This window comes from Natator depressus, chromosome 10, assembly GCF_965152275.1.
Source record: "Natator depressus isolate rNatDep1 chromosome 10, rNatDep2.hap1, whole genome shotgun sequence".
NCBI lineage: Eukaryota > Metazoa > Chordata > Testudines > Cheloniidae > Natator > Natator depressus.
The window spans coordinates 4,694,623-4,715,258 of record NC_134243.1 but is presented as its reverse complement, the minus strand read 5'-3'; the positions used below and the strand labels follow the sequence as shown (position 1 = coordinate 4,715,258).

Below are 20,636 nucleotides of genomic sequence, written 5' to 3'. Positions count from 1 at the left end.
TATATTTATGCAAATATAAAGCTTTTGTGTTTATATATTCAACATCCTTTCTGTGAAAATAATAAAAAAAAAATTTTAATGGTATGGGGCCTCTTACACTTGACATCATTTAGGGCCTCAGAATGTCATAATCCGGCCCTGCCTGAGGCCCAGTAAAGCAGCTGTCATGTAACAATCATTGTACTTTAAAGAGGTTGTTTCTTTTCATTAGATTTTTAAAAATTGCTTCCTTTGCTACTATAAACAAACTGAGGGCTGATTATGAATTTTAAGTTCATACTCACATCTCTGGGTCTTTCTGTTTATTATAGCAGGGAACTGAATTCTTCTTGGACTTTTTGATGTCCTGATTGTGTATTAACCTCACTGCTGGGAAATAGCAAATAAAGGATAAGCCATATTGTGTGAGGGAGGGGGTAGATGCCAGCACTCCCAAATTCTAATCTCACTTGTGCTAATGATTTACTGTGTGATTGTAGACAGGTCACCAACTGTTCTGGACCCCATGCAGTCCTCATAAGCGGGTAGAGTCTCCTTTGGGTGCAGTGGAGATCTGATGCTTCCCCCAGGGCTGAATTTAAACCTCTGTGCCTCCATTTCCCCCCCGAGGACACTGCAGACAACAGCAAACTGCTCTCTGCAAGGATGTTATGAAGTTTAATTTGTAAGTGGCGAGCCAGGGCAGACCCGTGGAAAGAACATTTGACTAAGTGCATCTGCTGCATTGCCAACCTCAAGGGTTCAAAAATCATGAGACAACCCCCCCCCGCCAAATCATGCAGTCTTTTGTTTATTGAATCCCCCTTATGTCTGTTTAGTGTTGCAACTTTTCCAACGGTATTGAATAAGGTGGTCTGGATCTTGCTTGCTAGCTGATGGGGCAGAACTTCCAGCTTCTCTCTAGCCCCCAAACTTGTAATTAATTGTGTGCTCTTCCCCCCCAGCAGAGAAATTAATTATGCCCTCTCCACCCCCAATTTGGTTCCCTCCCCACCAGAACAGTCCTCCATGTTAAAGAGAGACAGACTCTTCCTCTAACAGAAATGCCAAACCAAAGGCTCAAAGGGCATAGTGTGTTTCAGGTCTGTCTTTTGATTTCCATTTTAAAGGAACATTTTTAAATACAATCCAGACCTACTTTTGAAAGTGTTACCCAGGCCCCACTGACTTTCCATGAAACTTAAGTACTTTTGAACATTTTACTCCTTAACCATTAGTAACAAGTAAAATACATTTACATTCTTTCCCTTTAGATTACTGCCCTGATTTATGCTCTGTTTACATGTCTCTCCACTTTGCAGTAATAACGTTCAAACTGTTTTTCTTTTCTAATTGAAACTGTACAGGTTTTAGAGACAGTTGGGAAATCTGTGTTTCAGAAACTGCAGTATTTGGACATTTATATTTCACTTTTTAGAGTGTGTAAAAAACCCACCCACCCCTAAATTTAAGTCATGTCCCTTTAAAATACTTTCATCATGTGACTGCACTGGCTGGCAAGCAAAAAATTAACTCGAATTCAAGAGGAGACAAAGTCCACCATGCCCACATTACTTATCAGGCAATAAACAGAAGAGGAGGAACTAGATTCAGAGGCTTGAAATGACTCAGCATTACTCAGTTTCAGCTGAGAATCATTTATTGAAAAACATACATTTAGTTTGTAACTGCGCAATCGGAAGAGACACAGGAGGAGAACGTAATTAGGAGCCCCGTTCATTAAGATATGGGTGTCAGAATTTTTCAAGTGTGTATTCTACCACTTTGTGCTCATATCGTGTCCCACGAGCAAGATGAAAACACTGCACAGTCAACTCCTGCATAAACTGTCTCTGCCGACTTCCCTCCCCGCAGGCCCCGCTCCTAAGCCACATGCACCATAACAGTGACAGGTGTTAGAAGTATTAATAGCAACGTGCATCTTTGCTGCATTTGAGCAGTAACCACTTCAGAGCTTAAAAGAGAAACTACAGTAGCCACACATTGGATAGTGTTCACCCTCCAGGTTATCACATATCAAAATGTGGGCACTATTACATGGCTTACGGTTCTTTAAAAAAAAAAAAAAAAAATGGGGAAGGAGAGTGAAAGAGGTTTATAGCGATATCCCTGGATGAAAGCCAGAGTCTCTGAGCACTTTATAAACCTACACACAGTAGCCCTAGCCTCCTGAAAAGTACATGCATTGTTTAACCATGCAGAAATTGAGGGACAGAGAAGGTAAGAGGCCTGTCCAAGGTCAGAAACAGACTCCAGAAAGGGGAGCCAGGACTCCTCTGCCCTAGCCACTTGGGGTGGGAGGGAAGTTACTTTTGAAAACTATCCTCCTTAAAGCGCAGTCCTCTGAAGACTCTAGTGACACCAGCTCTGGCTCAGAGATGCAGATATGGAAGTTGCTCCGAGTAAGACAGAATGAGCAGCTTGTGTTAATAGGGTGCTTTTGGCCATATATTTAAAAGAAGCCTTTTTAATGAGAGGGCTGAAACGAACACTGATTCATGGCACAGATGGTAAGGGGGCACGGACACCATGCTAGGTCCCCCTCCCGCCCCACCAGCTCACTTGAAGCCTATCTTCCAACACGGACACTGAAAACTCTCAGCAGCAGTTCTGTGACATGGCAAAATTCTGCCTATTCTCCTCCACCCCAGCAGTTACTGAGAGATCTGGAAGACCATTCTTTGCTCTGAAAGAGACCAAGTGGTCCCTTTTTGTCCAGAGTACCAACCCACAAGCAGCATGAAAACAAAGACCCAGAGAACGGGTGGGGAAAGTCAGGCTTAGTTCACCCCCTCTGTGCCATGCACAGTCTCTGCCAGGGAGGCAGGGTTTCCATGCTCTCAATCTGCTTTCATAAAATTGTGCTCTGTTCACCAGGATTAACAGACTGTTTAAATGAACACAGCAGTCTGGGGAGGAAGTTGCCATCATGTCTGTTTCAGGCTGGCTGCCTACTCCGATCATCTAGATGTGCCTGCAGTTCACACCAGGGAGGGCTCTTTGAGCCACAAGGGCAAGGAAAGGAAAGTTTAAGGAACAAAAGTTGTGTTGGAAGACACCCTGGATCTGCCTAGAAACCAGGCTTCAGTGCAGCTGAGCGACCAGGGCAAGCTTTGATTTCTTTACACTTAACAGCACTCTAGAAGAAGCTTCTGCTGGAAGACTAAGAGATTGCAGAAGGTAAGGGGTTAAACACGGCAACTCTAGTTTCTGCTCCTATTGAAGCAGGCCCTGAAGGGTAGCCACTGTTCCAAACCAGCTGGTACCTTGATGATCTTGGGCACAACAGTAACCAGAACTCTTGAATCTTTTTGCCAGAGGGGTCAGTCGGGCTAATCCTGCTGCGTTAAAGCAGCATTTACAGCATAAAGAAGCTATCCTGATGGCACAATGGTAGGAAAGGTTATATCTACGGTCTAACTTTATATCTACTCAAACTTGTAGGACATGCATTTACTCACTAAACCAAGTTAGTTCTCTTTAGGATCAGACTGGTCTATTGGCCGAGTCCCTGCCTAAGGCTTGGTGTTGTTACAGGCACTATTCATAGTATACTTCGGAGGGGAGTCAGTGGGTACATGCAAGCTGCTTTTTAAGCCGTTAATACGCAGCTGTTCATACTTGAAGGGTATAAGCAACATCATGGCCCATCAGTCTGAAAAACATGCTGTCTTTAGAAATTATTGATCTCTAAGATGCAGAAGGAAAGGGGTGGGTAGAAGGCGGGGGAGGGGGAACTACACTCTAATGCAAGCTTGGACAGTTATTTCTACAGCCAGATGTATCCAGATACCAAGCAAGCTGGGCAGCATATTTAATGAATTAGACCCTTAATTGCTGGTGACAAAGTGAGCACTGCACTATGACGAATGAATGTAGCAGATCTTAAAGTGACAGAATCAGAAAGGTTAATTTCATAAGTTGCAAAAGGATTCGTTGGACAGCCATTTGTTTACGTGCATTCCACACAATTTACTTTAATTGTGGAAGTCTCCTGGCCCAATCCTGCAGTCCATATGCAGGCAGATCTCCTATAAAGCTAACTGAGTTTTGCCCTGGTAAGGACGAAGCCCTCAAATGTGCCTTCCCCTCCCACCACCACATACTGAACATTTGTAAGGATTCATGCAAAACCTCACTGCATCTGACAGTTTGAAAGCCAGGAATAAATATTCTTTAACATCTTATAAATAAGCCATAGAACATCTTAACAAGAGCAAAGTGCTTTTTACCCCCACCCCACTTAAGACAGTTAAAAAAACCTAACTGTGAATGTGTCTCCACCACAACAGAACAATGAAACTTCTAGTTCCTAAAACACAATAAAACTGACAGGTAAGTGTTTCAGACAAAGTACTCAGTCTTTTGGTACCCTGAAGTTATCCTTCTCTTTTCTGATGGCTCCCATTGTTCGAATGGGATCAGTTTCCCCAGCATGCTGCTGGACTGTCTTCTCTCTAGCAGAAGTAAAATAGACAAGCCAATTTTATTTCACTGCAATAAGACTGTGTATATTAATCATATTTTAACTCAAACCAGAAATATTATAACTCAGACCTGATTTCACATTTAAGTTACAAATCACACAAACTTCTAGGCAGTATTTCTTGCAAAGTGTCTGCTCACAGGATACTTATCGACCCATGAAGATGTGAGGGCAGAGCATGGTTTCTCTGGGCTGACCAGCACAATCCAGAACTGAGCCCTGTCATAATGTTCACAGCGATCTTAAGAATTTTTAAAGATGCAGTCGTCAGCCAGAACAGATTGCAAGTGATAAAATCAACATGCTGAGAGGAGGTGCTTACATCCAGATTTGCACTCTCAGAATATACAGCATGAATGAGGAACACGTCACTCAGCCAAGAAACAGATCTTCGCTCGGGTCAAATTGTATAGCATTCTTAAGACTTAGCCAGTCACTACACCTTCATCTGTTGGCACAAATCTCTCCCAGGATAAATAGTTACGCATGTGAGAAGAGGTCACAGAATGGAACAATTTAAACGCAAGTAATGCCACAGAAGCACCAGCTCCCTTGCTCCCCATAATTGTTTTAAGTGACACCGGTCTCCATCGAAACTGAAATTTGCTGATGAAAGGCAGAGCAACAAGCTGCGATTGCTGCTTTCTTTAGAGGTCATGGCCTCCCCCATTTCCTTATAACCCAGGATAATATCAGGATCAGCCATGCATACACAGGTACCTCACTCGCATGAAGGGGTTGTATGTAAACTCCTCTGCAATAGTAGACGGGATAGTTGGTTCGCCACTGTCATATTTTGCCTGTAAAAAAGGGGAAGGTTTCTGCTTTATGATGGGTACAGATGTGAAAAGCAACGGTCTTCAGTATCGTGCAGTAAAGCTACGACACAGTGTCAGTGCTGTGTCTGCATTGCCTTTAGCTGCTCTGAATGTCGCAATGATACAGGCCAGACTGTTCTCACCAGAGGAAAAGTGGCATAATCCTTCCCCAAATGGACACACATGTGCAACATTCAAACAGATGCAGGACACAGGCAGATGCTGAGCGGCCCCATTCACAACCCTCTAGAAGCAGGAATAGCACATGGGGAGGTGGGACTGGGAAGGACAGAGGGAAGCTGGATGTAGGGCCAGTGCTGGCTCACAGGGTCTTCGGCTGTCTGGAACTGCCCCTTTGGCTTTGCTCCGCACGTTCGGGGTGCGGGGGGGGGGGGGGGAATACCCTCCTGCTGCTCCCACCAGCAAAGCTACAGCTACGGCCTCTTTGGGATAAAGACAGTGTGTGAGCTCCGTCCATCTGCTTCGCTCCCGCCGCCAGCCCCAAACCCCTTTGTGCTGCTGGGTTTAACCAAACTCAGGACACGACCTGCCTCAGCCTCCTGATCCCGGTCATTGCCCTCACCTCATCCCTGCCCTCCATTCCTCTCAGCATCCCTGCCCTCCCACCAACCACACTCTCCTCCTGCCTCCTCACCTCCTAGCACCATGGCTCCACCCACCAACCTTGCACGACTTTGATGGAGGCGTACAGGTCACCTCCGCCACCACATCACATCAGTGCCAGTGCCCTCCTTCTCCCTCTTATTTGTTACTCACTTGTTGCATCGTGTCCCACACTTGACTAAGATCTGAGGCAGCGGCCGTGTCTAGCTGCCTCAGGGCCCTGATCCCAAAAGAGGCTCTGGGGTGCTACCCCACTATAAAAATAATTCTAATAACCCACCAAGCCGAATGCCAAGATCCCACTTACCTTAGCCCAGGCTAGTTTTTGCTGGATGGCAGCGTTATTAGGTTCAACATGACGGGCAAATTTTAGGTTGTTGATCGTGTATTCGTGACCACAGTAAACTCTCTAAGAGAAGGGGAAAAAATGTTACACTCACACCGCTTCATATCCCAGGATCTCAAAGCACCATTACAGATGTTAGGGCTGCAAACCTGGCTCCACTGGAGTTCATGGCAAGGGCTCATAATCCTCTAGGACATGGATATATATTCTATCCACCATACGGAGGCACAGAGGAAATGGGGAAGAGATCTGCCTAATGTTACATGGCAGAGCTGGGAAGAGAACCCAGAAGTCCTAGCTCCTAAGTCCTCTGCCCTAGCCTGCATTCCCTCTTTATGAGCAGAAAAGGGATCAGTGGACCAGTGCTCCCTTCTCCACGGACTTCTGACTGTTCTACATGCAAGACAGTCCCTGGATATAGCCCTTGTTCATTCTGAAAGATCACTTCCCCCATTTTGAATACCAATTCCTTCTTAAGTCTGTAATAGGTTCAGGTTGGTTAATTTGCTAACATGAGATGAGGGATCGATACCGTTTCAGGGTCCAAGCGGCCTAAAATCTCTATCAGTGCTTTGTACATTTCCTCTGGGGTTCCCTCAAAGAACTTCCCACAGCCAGCCACGAACAGTGTGTCACCTGGGAGAGAGGACAGGACACAGTGTCACGACCAGACAACACACTGGAGCAGACAATCCCAGGGGAAAAAAAAAAAAAAAAAATCGGTACTGTGGCTGGTCATAATCATCATTACACGCAAGCTTCCCACACACACAGTTTTGCCACCTTTAGCAAGAGACATGGCTAGAAGGCCATGCTATTGATCCAATGGACATTGGTCTGTAAAGAGATACGTGATGGTGCCTAACTCTTGGTTGTTTGGGTACGTTGACGAGAGCCTATTAAGGAGCAGATACACGTGATCAAGTTCAAAGCATCAGCCCTACTTCACTCGAGGCAGGATCACCACCCAGGTTTCCAGAGACCAAAAGTGAATGCGCTACCCACTAGCATAGTCGCCCACCTAGTCTCCCCTCCAGTTAGCTACACAACTAACAAAGTTGTAAGAAAATATAGGAAAGCAAACATGGGCCAAATTAGCGATTGCTAATAAAATTCCAAGCCTCGCTAGTTGGACAAGTTTAGGGAAATTTCCATTTAGTGAGCTGTGGGGGGCATGGATCAGCATTCATGTCGCACTCCTCATCAACACTCGGCCAGGGCAAGCTAGTGATCCAACCGGCGGACCAAATTCAATGATGAATCCTGGTCACGTGCCACCTGAGGCAAGTTGCACATAGGCTAAGAAGAAGTGAGCTGTGATTGTAACAAGGAACAGGGAAAGAACCTAAATCTGGATAATCAGGAGAACATAAGCAGAGGAAAGACCTGCATTTCTCAGCAACACAGATTGGAGGCAAAAATAAACCACCTATTCCTCACCTGTAAAGACAGCGGGAGGCTCAGAACTATTTGGTTTAGTCACATAATAACAGATGTGTCCAGAAGTGTGACATGGCGTATAGAGGCATTTCACATGAAGAGATCCCACCTGAGGAGAAGGCCAAAGAATGAAGTTAGGCCACCGTGCACTGGGGGCAAGGGAGATTAACTCACTGTTTTTCTAGTCGTATGATTCAGGCAAGTTCTCAGAGCTGCAGAGTAAAATCTCAAGTCAGGTTGCCACGGGAGCTCAGCAAAGGTAAGGAGAGGTGAGCTTACCAGAGAATGGAGCGTATTACTTAAAAGCAGGTACTGACTCACTCTCACTTACATGCAGAGTAACTCAGTCCTTGGCAGTGAATGAGGCCACGACAAGAGCAAACAGATTGAGAGACATACAAAACCCAAACAAGTTAATCAAGTGTAAACAGCTACTGCCAAGAGCTGTGTTAAAGGGGACGTGAGCTATACCCAGAGACACGTACTAAAACAGCCTGCTCACCAGGCTAAGGGGCCATTTATCACAGACAGGAGTTAAATTTTAGTGCCCCCCACACACACACGCTTCCCAGTGTCTCCTGGTGCTTCCTTTTTTGCTAAATACATCCCTAAATGTATATTTCTGGGACAAGCAGAATGCCTGTGCGTCAGCAACATTGCCGCACGTTTTACTGCGCAGGCGCCAAACGTAGCTGGCAGATACCTCCACTGCAGTTAAACCAAAGCTTTGTCGAATAACCTTCGTTTGTTCAGCTTAGGAAGAGCAGCACCAGTCCTGAACCACTCACTTCCCCCTGCCAAGTGCTGCAGTCCAGCCAGAGCAAGGAGGAGAGAGTCTCCACTCTGCGTTTGCGGATCTACAGGAGTTGATTTTTAAACCTTAGTCTTAGGTACCTCTCTGGCCTCCATCGCCACAGTGTCTAAGCACCTCAAAATCTCTAAATGCATTTATCCTCACAGCACCCCTGGGAGGCAGGACAGTGGTATTATCCCCATTGTACAGATGGGGAACAAAGGCAGTGACTTATCCAAGGTCACACAGGGACTCTGGCAGAGCAGGGAACTGAACAGGTTGTGACCCATGAACCCTTAGTGGCAGTCTATGTAGAGACCTGTGGCATCTGTCCAGCTCTAGACAGGCTTCTCAAGTGGAAGGCACATTCTGGATTGGGGTTTTTTTGTTTTTTTTTTTGTTTTTACCTGAAATGATGTAGAGTGAGACACTTTCTGTGTCAAGGCTCCCACTCGGTTGTCTCCTCCATACACTCTTAACCCAGACTCCATCTTCACAAGCTTCTCGTTACCCCCGGCATGGTCCCTAGAAGGTCAAAAGGTCACATTTTGGGAGACCACAAGATGCATTTCTTACAACTCTAGCTCTCCTCTAGCTACACTGCAAAGTCTGGCTCATTATCAGGCATTGAATTTTACCACCTTTTGTAACGTAAGCAGCTACTTGTTTCTGTTTCCCTGCACTTCACCTCCATACACAGTTTCAGAAGATTCATGGTCACCATCTCCTCCCTGAGGATATGCCCCACCAAAGCTATTGCTTGACTTCATTGTTCAATTATGTTTTAAGAGGAAGACCGGGACAATTTCTGCCGTGGGTTTCCCCACTGCACCTGTGCTGAAGTTTACGGGGTATGTGTTCATTACAAAAAAAGAAAAGATGCAAAGACCAAGGCACATTATTGACAAGACGTGAGGATTTTCAGGAGAGCTGGAGGAAGATTACAGATCTCAATTCACAATGTAACAGCATTTTCTAGTCTTCAACATGAGATTTTAGAATTGGATATGGTCTTTTCTGCAGAGCAAGAAGAGGGGCTAATGGGACATGGGCCCACGTTCTTAGAGGTATTTAGGCACTTAAGTGCCACTGAAATCAATGGAAGACAGGTGCCTAAATACTACAGAGGATCTGTGCTTTGGACACTGTCATGATGGGCGCTCTACAAGTACACAGCTAGGTCAGTTAAACAGAAGCCATAGTGAGTCATTCTTTTTCATTGCCATGAGAAAGCTGGTAGCGTCACCAGCTCCAGTTCCATCGCCTAAGCTTGTATTAAAAGTGCTTCCTTAGAGCTTTCATTCCCACCAAACTTTAAATTAGATGGGCGTTAAGTAAATCTATCTAAACAAGATGCCAAGTGAGGGGAAGCCAGAGCAACTGTCAAACCAGTTTCCTCACTCCACTTTCCCTGAGGCTTGATTCAGCTCTCAGTTACACACACGCAGCATCCAGCAGTGATAAATTCATGCACATACCCAAGGACCAAACTCTGCCGCCGGTAATTTGCTTTATTGAAGTGGGTCCGCCTGTCTCTAAATTGGATTCCAAGCCCAGTGAAGCCAGTGGGCAGACTGCCATCGACTTCGATGGGCTCTGGATCAGGCCCATTAAGCCTAACAGGGAATCTCCTTGTAAAGGTTAGTACATTTCCACTGAGCCCTAGCTCCTCTGAGCAGGAACTCATGTGTGGGGACCAATAATATCTGGAAGAACCACCCCTTGAATTGTGCTTTGGATGAACAACTGCCTCCAGAGGCAATTCTACCCTACCCTAAGATTATAACATCGCAGAACATAAGTGTTACCAATGGTGATGGGTAGTTAGAACGGTAGTCAGCTTCACGCCATGCTTTCTGACCACTTCCACAACCTACAAACAGAGCATCATAGAAACATTAGACCTCATATAACCTGGCTTAGGCATGGCCTCAAACATGAGTAGGGGCTTTTGTGCCTCTATTACGGTTTGTAAGGAGCTGAGCCAGAACCTGCATCCCAGAACTCGGGCAAGGCTCCCATTAGCAATGCTGGGAATGACACCGGAGTAAGGACTGCAGATCAGGTCATTAGGGCTTGCCAGACTGGATCAGAACATCAGTCCAATGTTCCACCTCCGGCAAATACTTGTTACTTCATAGGAAGCCAAGAAAAACCTCCATACTGCACCCAGGGCAGATAAAGGGGAAAAAAATATCCCCCCTGTTCACATCCCAATAAATACAATTTGATTACCCTTATCTGAGCAACTGTATCGACCAGTAATCATGACTTCATCCAGCCTTTTTACCCCTAACCCAGAGCAAGGTTCATGGCTTAATCATTTCCTGCATTTAAATGCAGGGCTAGCATAGGCAGCAGCTAGCCAAACCCAGCTCCCTTTTCACCAGGCAGAGCGCTTTAGCCAGAGCACCATGGAGCGTCACCTTCTGGGGTTGCACAGGGTCAACAATCGCTGCCTCTTTGGTTTCCTCATCGATGATGAGATACATGTAGTTGTCCGTGAGGGCCGGAAGCAGCTCCACCTTCATGTTGGTCTGTGTGACTATCTTAGACTTTCTCAGATCAGAGTCAGCGTGGAGGAAGCCAGCTCCTGGCCGTGTTGCACCTGGAGATGCAGAGGATATTTGAAAATATGGTTGGTGCAGCAGCAAAACTGGCAGTGGAGAAAGAGTACAGGGGATCCTGTGGCTCTGAACTCCAAGGCTCTGAAGGGCCCCGGAGAAAAGCAGCACGTGGCTTAGTGCCGTCTCCTGCTAGAGCCGATATAGGCTACCACATCTAGGAGAAAAATCAAGGGCACAGGAGGGGTGAATTCTCCCAGGCAGGATGCCACCTGCCACAATGAGGAGTGAAATGGCTAGCACATGGCAGTACGGCTCTGCTTCCTCAGCAACACCCAGGAGAAAACCTGGCAAGTCACCACAGAGATGAGAGACAGGCCCTGGCCCAGGGCGCTTACAGTCATCAATGAACCTGTCTGCATGAGAAAAGTTACACAAGGTCTATGTGATTGCAGGATTGGGCCTAATTTAAGACCTGACAGAGGGGTAATAGAGCAGGCAGAGGGGGGTGGAGGAGGGCAGACAGCTGTCACAGCAGTAGGACTATGGGGTTATCAGCAAAGGCCAGTGTACAGCACAGTGGAGCCAAAAATAAAAAAAACCCCATGTTTTACAGCCGTGTTTCTCAACGGCCAGTCCAAGGAGCAGTGCCAGTCCCTGAGATCTCCCTCACACAGGTTAGAAAGGCAGCATGCCAGTCCCTGGTATCAAAAAGGTTGAGAAATGCTGTATTAGAGCATAGACAGACACCTTTGGCTCATTCCTTGTAGACACCATAGCAGCAAGGTAAGGCAAAGGGGGAGAGAATGCAGGATTCTCTGCGGAGGATGCTGGACTCCCCTCGGTATACAGGTTATTAACCAACATACACTCTGGAGGAAAGGTTTGGGTTAGTGGGCTACAGCCACTCAGATGTGACAAAAAGAGGTGTTCTGCTGTTTGCTTCGGGTGAAGTGTTTAAGCAGATCCAGGACATTTCACATGAAAACAGCCCAAAGTAAAAAAGAAGCCTATTTAACTCCACAGGGAATCGGTATGTAAAACAACAGCCAATGGGCAAAAGGCTCAGCCATTTAAATGGTGGAGATGAGCAAGAGAGGATAGCCCACTTGGCCTCCTGTTTCTAGAGCCTCTAGTCACCTACTCACCAATTTCAGGGCTCCTTAGTTGTTAAAGGTTTAAAAAAACAACAACAACAACAAATGTTCCATTCAGGGAGGATTACTGTCGCCTGTAAAATCTTGCTCAGTGTAAGCCAGTTGTCTGGGATGAAATTCACCTCTATGGAGAGGGCCAGCACAACATGAGCATTACAGAATCACTGAGAGGTGCAAGACCAGGGCCCCGTTGCGCTGGGTGCTGTATAGACACACACACACTGAGAGACAGTCACCGCCCTAAGGCATGTTCAGTCTAAATTGACAAGGTGGCAGCCCAGAGAGGGAAAGTGACTTGCCTGAGGTCACACAGCAGCTCAGTGGCACAGGTAGGAATAGAACCCAGTGCTGCCACTGGACTGTTCCGCTTCCCCACAATATGGCTTGTGCTGGCTTCTGTCTGTGGGATAATAGATAGAAGAATAGGAAAGAAGAAATATCTACGTTTCTGGAAGAGGTTTCCAAACAGGCTTTGGGATGCACAGTACACAGGCATCACAACAGTGGAGACACACCAGACCTAGAGCTACAATCCAACTTCGTCAGTGTTACGAGCATTTGGCACATGAAAAAGCCTTTGAACCACAGTCTCGCCCGCCCTCTCCCCCCGGGACATTTAAAGTATTTCTAAATTTATATTTAACAACACACACGCAGCCCTAGAATGGCAGGAGACATTAGGACTTTAGAGACACAATGCACCAACAGGAAGCGTAGGGAAACAGACTCCCTAAGTCACTTCATAGCCAGCTCTTACGAGTTCAATGAAAGACCTTCTCTCCCCGCACTTGCTCCTTTGCCCAGGATCTTCCACGCCCCCCATCTTTCCTCACCTGGCTTGGAAGCCTCTAAAGGGAAGCGGCAGGACCATGCAGTACCTCAGCAGAGACTAACAACAGCTACAAGAGTCAATAGGGATTTAAGCAACAAGAAAACTTCAGCGAGGGAGCAGTTCTACTATGTCGCCTGGAGGTCTGTTCACATGGTCCTCGTTAAGTAGGTCACTGCGTCTCAAGAAGGTACCGTCTCCCACTCTGTTAGCGTGACAAAAACTGAAGCCAAATTGGAGTTCCTTATGGCAACTACTGACCCATTTAGTCCAAAGTGTCTCTCACCCTGCTGACAGCAGCAGCTCTTTGTCTAAGCAGCAGAACCCGTTTCTGTCCCAACCCTGTGAGACTTTTCCGGCAGTTTCTCCCTTGCAGAGCTGCCAACTGTTGCAATTTTATCATTAGTTGGCATTTTTCTTAAAGCCCCAGCTCCTGGAGTTAGGGGATTGTGAGAGAATCTCAGTCTGCATTTTGAAAGTATGATTCTAGCCCCCGTATTGCAGGCAAAAACCTGATGACCCACATGCACCCTAAAGGCTCAGAACTCAAATAAAAAGAACTCCCAAATATTTAGCTTTTTTTTTTTTTTTTTTTTTTTTTTAAAGTCTCATGATTTTCTGAGGCCTGACATGGTTTTTGTCTGTTCACAACTGGCACTGTTGTGCTTGCCAAGATGAAATGCCCTTCTCTCCCAACTCAGCGTCTGCCCATGGCTATAGCAAATGCTCCAGGTGAATGCGCTTTCAGTCTGATCTCACTCCTGATGAAGCCAGGGGTAGAACTGCCCTAGCAAGACTGGAACCCGCTCGCCCGATCAAATAGCCTCCTATGGGAATTCAGCCATCCATCTCCCCGGAATAGAAACCGGCTGTCTTAATGCCGGAGAGAATTGATGCACAGCAAAGGAGACAACCATGTTGCTTTGAAGTGTAGGGACACAAGGGACTGGTGTTTCATTTTACTCCCAGGACTCCAGCCCAGTGTTTTCTGAGATTTGGCAATTCGCAATTTTCCTGGAGTGCCACAGGCACAGCAGGAAACCGAAATTGCAACTGAGGCAGCTTCTGAGCAAGCCTCTCAGATGGCTCAGGAATGTCCATGTTTGAGGAGAGACATTTTTAAAAAGCCTTGTAGTCTTGTTATAGCTTATAAAAAAGGCCCGTAGAACTTTAGAATATATGATGTTAAATCTACTGCGGAGCTTCACTTTGCAACCATCAGGATCTCTGCAACCATCTCAGTACTGGCAAGTGTAATAACCCGTTGGAAAACTTAAGAGGCAGACAGTTGTTGCTGTAGGTTCCCTTTGGCTTATTTATCTGGCCCAGAGTCCTTGGTTTTCCACTCCACATCTGCCTTCCACCTCATATTAAACTAGAGCTGTAAGATCAGTAAAGGAAGAGAGTGCAAGAATCTAAAATGCAATACTGCAAAGAAAATCCCCAACTCTGAAGCATAATAGAGCATACACGTAAGAGGCATTTGACAGAGAAGACACTTTAGCATCCATACCTGCCAATTGGCGTTATGGAGCAGGGAAATCCCTTTTATAAAAATAAAGCTATCATTCCTCGGCAGGAGAAACACCAAAAACAAACCAATCCTTCTTCCCCGACCCAAATCTGGCGTACTTCAATAGGGTAAAACCATTTCCTCATCTCCCCCAACCTCTCCAGCCCTGTTTACAGTTAAATTAGGCTCTGACCCTGCAAACACTTATGCACATGCTTAAATTTTAAGTAAGGAAATAGTCCCATTGACTTAAAGGTAATCATATTAGTATTTGGAGGTTCTGGCCCCAAGTTATTTACCAGATCCTTGAGAGGGGGTTTTCATGCAAGTACTTGCCTTTAAAATACCAAAGTGTGATCGGAATAAAATAAATAAATAAAAATAAGTGTGCACACACTTTGAAATGCCCTCCGAATTTCCAGCTGTAACTCAGACCTAGTTTTCAGAGCTGTTCTCATCTGGTCTACAGGTGCATAATTTCTTATCTGTGCACACTGATGCTATCAGAACTGGTTCTGTTTAAGATGTCATTCAGCCTCATAACATTACATAACTGGTCCCACTATCCAGGACCATATCACAGCATTTATTTCAATGTCACTATGTCAGCCTTAATAAAGTGTACCCTAAAACATTAAGGCCTAATGGTTTTATTTTCATATTGTTCCTTAATATGTTATCATACTTGGGGTCTGATCCAAAGCCCCTTGAAGTCAACAGAAAGATTTCCATTGACTTCAGCAGGTTTGGGATCAAGTTCTTTGGTCATATCTTCTGGTACCACTCTTCAGTGTGCAAGTGTGATTCTGCACTTGAAGAAGGGCGTGTTTGCAGATAGGAAACTGTTCACATTACCCAGCATATGGATGTACGCTGAGGAGACAAAGAAGCAAAGTTTAATGCAAGACTTCTGTATGAGAGGCGTTATGAATCCATTCCTTCTACACTATTAGGGATCAGATAGGAAAATTTATATTTATTTAAATTCTGAATCTGGTACCTGCATGTCTTGTGTTCTACATTCGCAGCTTCTTCTCCAGGTAGAATGGACTACAACAAACTACTTCTTATATCAGTTGTGAGACTTTATCTTTTTGGTCATACTGCTTGTATGGTTCTCAGAATTTCGATATGACATATGCTCCTGTTTGTGTTGCTACCACCCAAGTGATTAATGCAATTTGCAATAGTAGCTCCCAGAAATACATCTGGGAAGGGCCAATCACATCATTATGCTTTTATAATAATAATATAATTACCCTAATACTACTTAGCACTTATGTCGTGCTTTACATGTTCAAAGCACTGTACAAACATTCAAGTTCTGGCAAACTGTGGGGTCCCTAATGATCCAAAGGGATGACAGAGTTGCTTATAAAATACTGTACACTTTTCAAGTTTGACAGCAAATGAAGTCAATAATAGATGGTTTAGGGTCATTCCTACAACTGGACCCATGTAAAATCCTCTGCTCCTTACTTCACTAGGACTCAGGGTGATAAATTCACATTAAAATCAGAGTTTCAAAGAAGTTCTGTCACTATTTAAGTTTGTTAGGGTTTCTAAAAGTTACTAATACAACCCCTCACCCACAAAATATTTATAGTTTATCAATAAAACCAGCTTGGGCTGGGTTTTCAAAATATACTCCAGGAGAATTTCCCACCCAATCATCCTGCTGCAGGAAGGCCAGAAATGAAACGGACTACAGGAAAAAGGGAAATGTCACCTATCTGCGGTCGACCTGTGGAGTTAACTCCCAAAAAATCCCTCAGCGAAACAGCAGCGTTAAAGCGGTAACCTCCTGAAGGGTCACAACCAGGATTACAGCCCAAGAGGAAGGGAAGCGTTTGGGGTGCCGATTTTTTAACCTGACGGCCCATTTTTAACTAGGAGATGGTTCCCCCCCCCCCCCGATTGTCCTTGTTCAGTCGCCTTCAAGGTTATTTCAAGCCCTGAAGTGGTTATAACCGCCCAGCCAGAGGCAGATCCCCCCCCCCCCGGCCCAGACCCACTAACCAGGGCTGGTGCAGCACCCCAAAACGGATCCCTCCTCCGGCCCAGAGCAGACACACAGAAGGGGGGGGGAGGCATTCCCCACCCCGAGGCGGCTCTCTGCCCCCTTGCAGGCGTTACAGCCCCGACGCAGACAGGCTGCTTGCGCGTTTCCTTCCCTCGCAGCTGGCGATGAAGCCACGGCGGGGGGAGGGGGGGGTGTAGTGCAGCCGCAGCGCACGGCGCTGGGCACGGCCAGGGTGTCCCCCCGGAGCCCCTCTGCCGGGGACGCTCCACCCAGCGCGGCCCGCTCCGGCAGGCGGTGCCCGCAAAAAAGCCCCCCCGGCGCCGCCACGTACCCGCTCGGAAGCCTGCCGCCGCCCCCAGCAAAGCCAGCGCGCTGCCGAGCCCCCGGCGGCTCCCGCGGACCATGGTCTGCAGGGCGGCGCGGCAGCCCGCCGGGTTACATACGAGCCAGCGCCGCACGCTCGGCTGGGTCCGGCCCCAGCCCCTTCCCCTTCCCCTTCCCCTTCCCCGACCCGCCGCCAGCCAATCGCGCCGCCGCTGGCCGGACCAGCCCCCGCAGCGGGGCGGCGCGCCCGGCACTCCGGCGGGCAAGGCCGGCGACTCACAGGGCCGCGGGAGGCGCCGCTCCGGCCGGGTGCAAGCCGCCGCCGCTTGCCCCCCCGTCTCCTGCGCTCGGCTCTGCGCTGCCCCAGGCCCCCGCGCTCGCAGCCTCGCCGACTGCACCGCAGCCTGCGACGGGCGCGGGGGGGGGGTGGCACGCGTGCACACACACACACACCCCGATCGCTGCCTCGGGCTTTTCCCTCCGCTCCCGTGTCCCACCCAGACTTGCCTTGCACGCCCGCGGATTGCATCACAGGGACGCTGCGGCCCTCGGCGGGGTGACCCGAGGCATCTGAAGGGATCGCCCCGACCCAGCAGCATAAGGACGGGGGGGCAGAGGCTTGGCCTGCTGGTTTCAACTCGCTTCTCTTGTGATTTTTTTTTTTTTGGTTTTGTTTTTGGGTCTCCTCTCCACTTTGTTCACACTTTCTGCCTATTGCCTTAGGGACGAGGTGGCCTGGGGAATTTGCCCTGGTGCGTTTTATTCCATCAAACGGTTGGTAAGCTATAAAGTCCACATTTGCACAGCATTTGAACGCTATCCCTGCTCCTCACCATAACGTGCTGATAAGGAGCAGGGAGGGTGGCTGGCAGGCCATGCATTTAAATACCCTGATTGCAGAAGCAGCTTCGCCCAGGGGGGGAAAAAAAACAGGGGCGGAACCGTGTATGCCTAGACAACTGTATGGTTTCCAGCTGCGAGCAATTGGATTGGTGCAGGGAAAATGTGTCTCCCCTGGCCAGCCGTAGCTGTCAGGTGATCGTTCTGCCCTGCTCACAGCTCATCATCTGACACAGAGGGAAGTTTGCAGGGATGATGGCCTCTTCCAAGCCTTTGGCTAAGTTCTGGGAATGGGGCAGAAACATCATCTGCGTGGGGAGGAATTACGCAGAGCACGCCAAGGAGATGAAAAATGCTCTCCCCAGCGAGCCCCTTTTTTTCCTGAAGCCTTCCTCAGCCTATGTCCGGGAAGGAGACCCCATTATCAAGCCTTATTACTGCAACAATCTGCACCATGAGGTGGAGCTGGGAGTGGTGATTGGGAAGAAAGCCCATGCTGTCTCCCAGAAGGCTGCTATGGACTACGTGGCAGGTTATGCCCTGTGCTTGGACATGACAGCCAGGGACACCCAAGCTGAGTGCAAGAAAAAGGGCCTTCCCTGGACCTTAGCCAAGGGCTTCAATACCTCGTGTCCCGTTAGTGATTTTGTGCCCAAGGAAAAGATACCAGACCCACACAAGCTGCAGATCTGGCTCAAGGTAAATGGCGAGCTGAGACAAGAAGGGGAAACCTCTTCTATGATCTTCTCTATCCCCTACATCATCAGCTATATCAGTGAAATAATCACACTGGAAGAAGGGGATCTGATTTTGACAGGTAGTCCCAAAGGTGTTTCTGCTGTACAGGAGCATGATGAGATACAAGCTGGGATAAACGGCATCCTCAATATGCAGTTTAAGGTGGCACAGCAATCGCGCTGATCTTGATGGGGGAATCTGTCATTTCTTTTTGGGGAGCACTCTACAGATGCCTTTTAAAACAGCCGAAGAATGAAGAAATACCTAGCTGTCTGTTCCCCAGCAGCCTAAAAGAATGTATCGCCCAACCCTCTTGGAAACAATGAAGAATCAAATGTACTGAGCTAAAATATTAGGTTTTGTGAGCCTTCTTATAAAGGCCCCAGATGAGGACTACCACTCTTGTGAAGGTCAAGCTTTTCACATTACTGAATGGCACACAGATCCAGCTAAAAATATGTATATGGTAGAGAGGCGCTCACGCAATCTGGTTAATGTGTTTATATTTAAAGGAAGCAGCTTTAAAAAGGAGAGCTGGGAGCGTGTGAGAGAAAGGGAATTGTTGTAGTGAAACGCTAGTTTAGGAAGTATTCTAATTAAATTGGTTTAAATTAAATGTTCTGTCATATTGTTTGCCCTAATCCTAAAACTAATTTAGTGCTTCAGGCATATTGTCTTTAAAATAAACATCGATTTTTGCTAAGGCATGCAGAGGCCTTTGGAAATAAGTGTCTACAAATTTTAAATGGTTCAAGAAAATTAGCACTATCCTCACCACTTTTTACTCTCTGTTAATTTTTTGGTGGGGCAAGGTGACATTATGGGCACACGAAATTTGGTCTCGTTAAAGGAAAAATTCACTGTGGTATACTTCACCACAGATACATGTTTGCTTCTTTTATATGACTGTCATTAAAAACAAATTGTTTTTCAAAGGAGGTTAAAAAATTAAAGGATAGCTGGCATACACAATATACAGTATATTTACAGCTAGTCTGGTAATTAGCTTGGAATTACATGTCATTGAAATCATGCACGTGATTGCCAGGAGGCCTCGTTAACGGCATAAACCGTCTGGTGGCTGATTAACAGAAGTTTGGGGAGAAAGCTGGGTGCTCCAAATTCAGAGGTGAGTGCTGTATCAGTACAAGTCAGTGGGCAGCCAGAAGGGGAAAGGCATTTTATAAAACACAGCCAACTGTAAAATGGGGATAAACAAGGCTCTCTCACCTGTGCTAAGTGCTTTCAATTAATATTTATTAAAATTAGCAAAATTTAAAATATACCATTACTTCTAACAAACTGGCTTTCAAGAGAATTACTTCATCCAACTATTAGTTAAAAAAAAAATACAGTTTTAAGGAAATTTTCAGCAGTTGGGATCCAGTTGCCACATAAGGAGGGACGATTTTAAGGTTTAAGACCCAATTCTGCAAATGCTTTCTACACAAGATAGTATTTAAAGGGCCACTTTCATTTTTTAAACTTTTTAATTACATTTGTGACAGTCCTTAAACGGGTGATATTTTTTTTTTTTAATTCTTTAAAGCAATTTAAAAAATTCTTTCCTGCTGATGTTTAAGGATCTTTTCAGTAAGAGATTGTTTCTCCAAACAGTTAAACAGGAATAATCTCATACATGAGCAATTTAGTCAGTCGAGTAATCCTATGGCGTTTATGTTCCTTGGACGACACCCTGGCCATAGAGGGGAAACGGTGAAACTCAGTATGGTACAAAGTACTATCAAACGCACAAAAAGAATAAATTGAAAGCTTTTTGTCCTCCACTAGCTTCTTTCAATTATACTAATCTTATGTCCAAATTTTTGCAGGATTGTGGCCTATGCTTAATTATTATAAGCATGAAAATCATCTCAATAAGAAAACTCATATACTTAAAGTTAAGCACATCCTGAAGTGTTTGCAGGATCAGAGCCCTGGTTGTTACTTATGAAACTGTAGCCGGTACAGCACTTTTGGACTGAAATACAATTTTCATGTATATCATTTATTTAAATACTGCTGCTGAACCCGCTATTGTGAAACAAGAATCTGAATTAACCTAGCAAAGTGTCTTGTCCAACAGAAAATCCCCTTGATACTCTCACCGTTGAAAGTTCACAGCTTCTGCAGAAGGCCAG

At 46.3% G+C, this 20,636-nt stretch overlaps 2 protein-coding genes across 6 annotated transcripts; one reads left to right on the top strand and one right to left on the bottom strand.

Moving 5' to 3' along the window:
• Positions 1-3,550: 3,550 nt before the first annotated feature.
• Positions 3,551-17,816, bottom strand: LOC141994734 (hydroxyacylglutathione hydrolase, mitochondrial). Of its 5 annotated transcripts, XM_074965036.1 has the most exons (10): positions 17,198-17,260; positions 12,528-12,628; positions 10,934-11,115; positions 10,316-10,380; positions 8,915-9,032; positions 7,715-7,823; positions 6,807-6,910; positions 6,236-6,337; positions 5,207-5,286; positions 3,551-4,457 (listed from the first exon to the last, which is right to left on the bottom strand). In XM_074965036.1, the coding sequence occupies exons 3-10, from the start codon at positions 11,036-11,038 to the stop codon at positions 4,358-4,360; spliced, it is 783 nt and encodes a 260-aa protein (XP_074821137.1). In that variant the 5' UTR covers positions 11,039-11,115; positions 12,528-12,628; positions 17,198-17,260; the 3' UTR covers positions 3,551-4,357. The 5 variants fall into 5 exon arrangements, with proteins under 5 accessions (XP_074821137.1, XP_074821134.1, XP_074821135.1 ...); XM_074965033.1 differs by lacking the exons at positions 12,528-12,628; positions 17,198-17,260 and adding an exon at positions 17,425-17,816; XM_074965034.1 differs by lacking the exon at positions 12,528-12,628 and having other exon boundaries at positions 17,198-17,322.
• Positions 17,596-19,918, top strand: FAHD1 (fumarylacetoacetate hydrolase domain containing 1). The gene has a single exon (XM_074965037.1). It carries the CDS (start codon positions 18,010-18,012, stop codon positions 18,676-18,678), a length of 669 nt encoding a protein of 222 aa, XP_074821138.1. The 5' UTR covers positions 17,596-18,009; the 3' UTR covers positions 18,679-19,918.
• The last annotated feature ends 718 nt before the right edge of the window (positions 19,919-20,636 follow it).